General features: G+C 59.9%; 2 protein-coding genes across 5 annotated transcripts in view; both read right to left on the reverse strand.

Moving 5' to 3' along the window:
- ARHGEF25 (Rho guanine nucleotide exchange factor 25) overlaps positions 1-1,130 on the reverse strand; it is a 7,168-nt gene extending 6,038 nt beyond the window's left edge. Inside the window, exons 1-2 of the mRNA XM_004700509.2 lie at positions 997-1,130; positions 593-707 (exon numbers count right to left, since the gene is read on the reverse strand). Coding sequence (XP_004700566.1) covers positions 593-707; positions 997-1,095 — 214 coding nt within the window. The 5' untranslated portion in view covers positions 1,096-1,130. The remainder of the gene's footprint in view (positions 1-592; positions 708-996) is intronic.
- A 406-nt stretch (positions 1,131-1,536) lies between these two features.
- On the reverse strand, positions 1,537-7,004 carry DTX3 (deltex E3 ubiquitin ligase 3). 4 transcript variants are annotated; one of them, XM_045292989.1, is made up of 6 exons: positions 6,854-7,004; positions 6,360-6,483; positions 5,023-5,086; positions 4,762-4,836; positions 3,682-4,430; positions 1,537-2,825 (listed from the first exon to the last, which is right to left on the reverse strand). In XM_045292989.1, coding segments are annotated over exons 4-6 (1,164 nt in total). In that variant the 5' UTR covers positions 4,763-4,836; positions 5,023-5,086; positions 6,360-6,483; positions 6,854-7,004; the 3' UTR covers positions 1,537-2,411. The 4 variants fall into 4 exon arrangements, with proteins under 4 accessions (XP_045148924.1, XP_045148937.1, XP_045148928.1 ...); XM_045293002.1 differs by lacking the exon at positions 6,854-7,004 and having other exon boundaries at positions 1,537-2,261; positions 2,608-2,825; positions 6,360-6,701; XM_045292993.1 differs by lacking the exons at positions 6,360-6,483; positions 6,854-7,004 and adding an exon at positions 5,855-6,155.
- Positions 7,005-7,070: the final 66 nt, after the last annotated feature.

Below are 7,070 nucleotides of genomic sequence, written 5' to 3' on the forward strand. Positions count from 1 at the left end.
TTCCACGTCCCCTGCGCCTCCGTCTGCCCCCTTCCCCAGGCTGGGCAGCTGGGGCTCGGGCTGCGGAGCGCCGGGGTGGGGGTTAAGCCTGGTTGCCGCTTCGGCCCGCGTTGCCCCCTCGGTCTCTGCACTGCCGAAGGGCCCGGGGGGATGGGGTCTTGGCCTATGTGGAGGTGTCCTGGAGTTGGGGCTGCCCCTTGTCCATGGACCAGGCCCCCTCGGCAGGGGGTGCGCGCGTGGGGAGCTCTTTGCGGGGAGCGCAGCCCAGGTGCCGCCCCCTCATCGGACCCTCCAGGCCCCGGGACTCTTGCTGAGGCTAATCACCAATTAAGGCGAAGTCCTGGAGCCCAGGCTGGCGAGGGGCCAGGGGTGGGGCGCGGGGACACTCCGCCTGCAGGGACTCAGGACCGGCTGGGTGGGGGACACGCATCGGACTAGAGGGTAAGAAGAAGCGGGCAGGTCCGCGCGATGATTAAATGGGTCTCTTGCAAAGGAGCTGCAAGCCCTCCTGCTCTTAGAGCCGGGGGTTTTAGAATTCACCTCTCTGCGCAGGATGGCAGGCCGTGCCCCACCCTACCCCCCAGCTGCTTACCGGGCCGCGGAGCCCAGGCCGGGGTCTCCTGCTCGCGCTCCCCTCTCTGATCCCCCTCGGTATGGCCAGACTCTGGCTCAGTACCCCCCGGCCCTAGGGGACGTCTCTTTGGGGGCTGCAGGGACAGAAAGACCGTAAAGAACCCGCCCTCCACACCCAGGCCGACCTCCCGCTTCCCGTTCTCTCTTCTGTCAAAACCCACATTGCTGTGGACCGGTCAGCAAGGCCGGGGTGGAGGGAGCGGTTCACCCACAACACGGCTAGGACCCTTGTGAAGGAACTCGGTGACTCAGGCGTGTTCCCCGCAGGGCTCCTGTTTGCGGGTAAACTGAGGTGTGGGGCGCAACCCTCCGGAAAAGTTCCTAAAGACCCCCAACCCTACAGCAACCCAACGCCTTTCTTACCCCGTCCTGCCCGGGCAGGGCGCATGCGCGAAGCATGCCCCCCATTACCCCCAGTATCCGGTCAGTGCGGCCAGGGGCGGGACGGTCTGGGGGCTTCATGCTGGACCCCTACTTTGCTCCAAGTTCCAGGGCCGAGGGGGCACGGAAGCTGGGGGGCTGCTAGGACTGAGAGCGTCCGGGGAGTTGCTGTTGCTGAATCCGCCCCCTGCCCGGCTCCGCCCCCACTCCCACCCCAGCCAAACTTCGCAAAAGGGGTAGGGTTGTTCCTCTCCCTACCACCACAGTTCAACAAACAAACCGCTCTTCATCCTGCTTCCAACGTCGTCGAAGCGTGACCTAGGGCTCCACTGGGTTAGGATGGAGCCTAAGAAGCACATCCCCGTTTCCCAGGCCCTCCCTCAGGAAGCAGAGACACTGGGAAGCAACCCAGGGATTCCCCTATCCCGGCCCCCCCCCCCCACCTCCTTTTCTTCTCAGTAGGCCTCACTCAGCTACCCCACCCTACCCGCACCCCACCCACGGACTCGAACGGGTGTGGCATAGAGTTGCATATTTTACTTTATTTTTATTAAATTAAAAGCTACAGTCTGGCGGTGATTCCAGAACAGGGGTAAGGAGGCTCCTTATAGGGGTGGGGGTGGGAGCAGAGAAGAGCAAGGGACAGACTGACAGAGACTTAGACACACACACACAGAGAAAGGTCAGGGTTAAGGTGGAACGTGGAAGGAGGCGCGGATCTGATGGGCACACAACTGGCAGCTCCCACCCTGCCACTGAAGCTCAGAGGGGGAGGGGATGCCAGGAGACACCCCTCCTCAACTCCCCCAGGTCCTTTCTCAGCTTTGTCACTGGAGCACAGCACATAGCAGATAAAGCCAGGGGCAATGGATCCGCAGGAAGCTGGCAGTATGTACAGGGGTGTGGGGGTAGGGGTGGTGAGCAGAGTCTTGGCCACCAGCCTCTGCCAGGAGGGTGTGGCTCACAGGACACAGAAGCACTTGGCCAGTGGGGGTTGGGGGGCAGGGGGAAGAGGAGAAGGGTAGGGTTGCCCTCTGGCATTCTGAACTCCCTTCCCAGTCAGATAGGTACCCCCTACTAGTATGGTGTGGGGGCTGGGGGAGAGAGAACAGAGGCGTCCATTGGGTCCTAGTGAAGGACAACAGCAGGGGCCTTGGCAAAGGGGCGTCCTTCAGTCATCTGTGATGCCCTTGGCTCTCAGTTCTTCTTGCACCCGGGTCAGGTAGGTGGGGTCCGGGTACCCAAACCTAAGGGCAAAGAGAGATGAGGCTCAGGGTCCACTGTTAGAGCTTGCTGCCCCTCCTCATCCTGGGTGACTCAGTGGAGTCAGACTCTCCCCACCTCCTCTGGGGGCAGGGAAGACTTCTAACCCAAGATGACTCTCAGCTCAAGGTGGCTTATTTAGTAAACTGGGCCCTCAGGACCAGGGGGAATGCTCGCAAGCAAAACTGGGTTGGGAAGACAGCTGAAGTTTGGGGGAGTGGTCCTCTCCAGTTAGGGGGCTCACTGAGTGAGGGGCATGACTGGCTTCCTGGATGTACTGGATCAAAAGGGGGGAGGAGCCTAAGGAAGGGGAATGAAGGGGTGTCGCACAGCTGGGGTCCCCCTGTGCAGCTGGTCTTGTGGTGGATGTCGTTCCAGGTGATGACATTCGGTCTCCCCGTGGTCATGGACGTGCCGATAGTGAAGGTGAGGCGCTGATCAAATGCCTTTCGGAACAGGGTCAGCACCTTGTTGCCCTCAGGGCAGTCGGGGAGGTAGGCCACCCGGGTGGTACCAGGATACCGAACACCTGGGTTTGGGTGTTCAGCCTGTGAGGGATGGGAAGCAGAGTGGGCAGTGAGCAGCTGGACATCCTGGGGCCCATGAGGGGACCCCAGGGATATGAACTGGAAGGACAACTCAAAGAGGGAACGAAAGACTCTGGGGCCTGGGGCAGCCGGAGGAGCCTGTTTCTGGAGTTCATCCCATTTTTCTCTGCTGTCTCAAGTGCCTCAAATCCCAATTCGGCTTCAAATGGATCCGCAGAAATGAGCGCGGGTAACTGGTCCTCAATGCTCCAAAAAACTCAGCCGACAAGTGAAGACTAAGACTAATTTCTCTGACGGCTTTTTCTTAGCCACCTGAAAACACAACCAATGCTTCTTCCACTGTCTAAGCAGTTCCATTTTCTCTAAAACCCTGGCTCAGCCAGCATCAGAATCAGACATGACTGTCCAGCACCGAGGCACCCGGAGACCCTTGACCGTTATCTGAGTTGACCTTCCAATGTTGTTAAGGTTTTAGTCTTAGAAATGTGAAAGAGTAAACACTGCCAGCCTGCCGGGAGGTCTTTTGGGCTGATCTGATCCCTCCCCACTGGGCCGGCCTGCACCTGAACCAGAAACTCCAGGACATTCATCCCTGCCAGGAGTAGTTGTCAACATCCCGGTTTGATTCCTTTCTCTCATCATACCTGATTTTTCATGTGTGCCTTGGGGTCACGGGGATGGAAAAGCTGGGCCTCAGGGGAGCCTCCTAGCTCGCAGACACTGAATAGGAAGGCATACTGGGAAGCGCAAGACTACCACATCTGACGACAAACACACTCACCCCTCTCAGTCTTTCTAGGTCAGAGAAGGAGCTTGGGGAAAAGAAAAGGGGACGAGCAGGCGGTGGTCTCCTTACCCCCTGGACACCAGGTGGGAAGACGTACTGGATGACAATGGTGCCATACTTCTCGTAGCTGGGCAGTAGGAGGGTGGCGTCCTTAGAGACCAGCATCCGCCCATTCTGGGGCTGGTTGCCCACCAGCTGCCCATAGAAGCGGCCGCACATGGGGCAGGCCTTTTTCACCTGCAGGGCCCTGGTGATGCAGCCCTCGCAGAATGAGTGCCGGCACTTCTCCAATGTCTTGGCATTCTGGATCTCTCCCAGACAGATGGGGCAGGTGCTCTCCTGCTCTTCGGCCTCCTCCCGAAGGCGTGGAGGGAGAGGGGGAGGCAGAGGAGGGGGAGGAGGGGGGATCCCTCGTGCCCCTGGGGGCAGGAGTGGGGCTGCTCGAAGAGGGGGCGGGCCTGGGCGGTGCAGCTCGGGGTGCTCCCCTCCACCCCCCAAAGCCACGCAGCCCATAAGCTCCCCCTGCCTCTGAGCTTTCTTCAACTCCTTCTCGGCCTCTTTCAACAGCCCCTTGAGAGCCTTCCGGGCCAGATAGAGCCCATTGGGCTGGGCTGGGGGTGGGCCTTGCGGGGAAAGTTGAAGGACATAGATGTCGGAAGTCTCGCCATCTATGAGGATGGACACACGGTGCTCCTCCCGAAGCCGCGCCAGCCGGGCTGGGGTCTCCTTGCTCAGGAAATCCCACACGGGCTTGGAGACAGTCACTTTGTTCTTGCAGGTGCCTCCACAGGCTGCCATTCTGGACAGGACGAACGACACTGCCCCCAGGGTAAAAGGGACTCAGGGTGGGGGTGGGGGTCCCCAGTTGGCAAATATACATGCCTCCCACTTCAGAGTCTGTATTACCTCCATCCTCTGGAATCCAACCCTAACCCTCCCCTGAATTCACTTTTGGATTTTCCCAGCACCCGCTAAGGAACAAGAAAGTTCCTCTCACTTTATCATCTCAGGCAAATGACCAACCTAGGTTCTCCTCACACTTCTCCCATGATGGCAGAGATGAAGGAGAGGGCCCTCCCCACACCCCTCTGGGTGAAAAATGGGCTCTTTCAAGGGGAGGGGGACTTTTTGACCCTCCCTTTTGCTCACTTTGATCCTGAAGAGCTTAGAATTGGCATGCAGGCGCTCTCTCTTTCCCTGCTCCCTACTTGTGAGTTGTATGACCTGGTTGGGGTGGAAAGGAAAAGGAGGGAAATGAGAAACTGCTCCCCCCAATTCCCACACACCCCTACCCAGCAGCCCATGTAATGCAGGAGCCAGGTCTGTGTCACAGGCCATGGGATTACTCGGGAGGTGGGATGGAGGGGACCAGGTTTCAGATGAAAGGTGAGGTCTCCTTGGTGCAGGTACCTGGAAGGCCCATGGACGAGGCTACAGCAGAAATCGCTCAATTTCCACACTCAGCTGACCAGGACTAGGGGAGAGGGCAGGATTAGCATGACCAATGTTGTCATTTTCCTCAATCAGCCCAGAAACAAAACAAAACAGGCCAAAACAAACTTCTCTTCCATCGGAGCTCCACCCACAGACTCTTTCAAAATTGTTAAGAAAGGAACTTATCATACTAACCTCCCTTCTTTTCTTCCCCAGTTCTAAGGCCCTCAAGAAAGTCTAGGGCATGAATCAGGAGTGTGGAAGTCTACTCCAGGGAGGTCTTCCCTGCCACCTGCCTCAGGGCTCATGGTTGGAAGATGTCCACTGCTCACTAACTCTCCACCTGCTCCACAGTCCCAGCGCCCCCAACTCCCAACCTCAGTCCCTAACTCAGTCCTTTCTGTTGAAGTCAGTTAGGAAAGCAAACAAAGTGGCCACAGCCCCTGCAGTAACAAAGTTCTCACTGTCACCGTCCAAAGGCAGACTGTATCTATGCGGGTGGGGCTCACCCCGGGCTCCACTGGAGGGGCCTGCTGTTCCCCCTGAGTCATGTCATGTTCAGCTGCTATAGGGTTGCTCCCACACCTCTGAGTGCAGCTCCAATGGAAAGGGACCGTGAACATGACCTCAATTCCTTGACCGATTGGAAGGGGGGCAGCTGCCCATTTGGGCCTCCATCATAGTCCCCCCCAAGGCCGGATTCGCTCGGAGACTCAGAAAGTGAAGCTTGAGGCCTGGGACCTCACTCTTCACAGTCTCTCCTGAGTGGAACCTCCCCCTCTCCATCCCCAGGACGCCCGGACCGGACCTAGGTGTCCTAGCTCCAAGTCCTGCTGGCACAGACCAGGGAGGCGGGGCCACAGTTTATGCTGGGGTTTTAATTCCTCCTGGGCAGCCCGGGCGGCCACCGCGCCAGTCCCTCCCTCCAGACAGATGGTAGCTGCAGGGGAAGCCAGAAAGGGCAAGGGTCCCCGGGGACATTCACAGAGGCAGCTCCCCCCTCCCCCGCCCATGCCTCCGACAAGAGTGGGGGTGCAGAACCAACCACTCACATCCCCTCTCCCGGAGGCCCAGGCGACCCACTGCAGAACGGGGCTGCCAGCGCCTGCCCGCGGGCCCAGAGAACCCCCAAATAGAGGCCATGGCTGGAGGATGGGGAAGAGTATTGGCGGGGCCCAGAGGCCCCCCCAGAGCTGCGCGCGCGGGAGAGGGGGCGAAAGAGGGGTAGCAAGGGGAGCGGGGGTGGGGCGCAAGGGGGCGCGAGCGGGGTAGAGGGGCGCGCGGTGGGTGTGAGGGACGCCGGGCTCACCTACCTCTCGTCAGCGCCGCCATTGCCGGTCACATGACTGAGGCTGTTGCTGGGATGACGGTCCGGGCCTTAGCAACAAGGGGCGGGGGGAGACCCCGAACCGGTGGGGAGGGTTGCAGGGGGTGAGACTGGGAGAAAGCAAGGGAGGGAGGAGTGCACCCCCATCCCCCTCACAGGTGACCCCACCGCTTCCTTGATGGGCCCTTTTGATCCCGGAGCCCCTGCCCCTCCGCCCCAAAACAAAAATGGAGGCTGCGTCCCAGGCTTGGGGTGCGGGGGGAGGGAGGGGATGGGTAGGAGGTGAAATCCCTTCGAGAAGCCGCTGCCACCCCGCTCCCTTTCCTTTCCCAGCCAGCTGCAAGGCAGCTCCGCGGAGCCCGGGGCGGGGGTCGGCTTGGGGCGTAGGTCGAGGCGGGGAGGGGACCGCTCGGAGAACACTGCGGGGGGGGGGGACCTCAGATGAGAAAGGAAAGCTCTGGTTCTCAAAATGAAACAAACCCCGGTTCTGAACCGCTCCCGCGCCCGCCCTGTCTCCCGCTGGTGCTAGACCGCCCGCCGCACCCGCTCGGGGCGGGCCTCTGGCGGTTCTCGTCCACGAGCGGGGCTAAGCTGCTGTCGAATGGAAAGTGAGTTTTCCTGTTTTGATTTAAACGGCTGGCGGTGGTGGCGGCTTCAAGTCTACGGTTCAAATAGAGTTAAAAACTCTCGCTGGGGG

The sequence above is a fragment of the Echinops telfairi genome, unplaced genomic scaffold (assembly GCF_000313985.2).
Source record: "Echinops telfairi isolate 266 unplaced genomic scaffold, ASM31398v2 ScPeMD7_2;HRSCAF=8, whole genome shotgun sequence".
Lineage (NCBI taxonomy): Eukaryota > Metazoa > Chordata > Mammalia > Afrosoricida > Tenrecidae > Echinops > Echinops telfairi.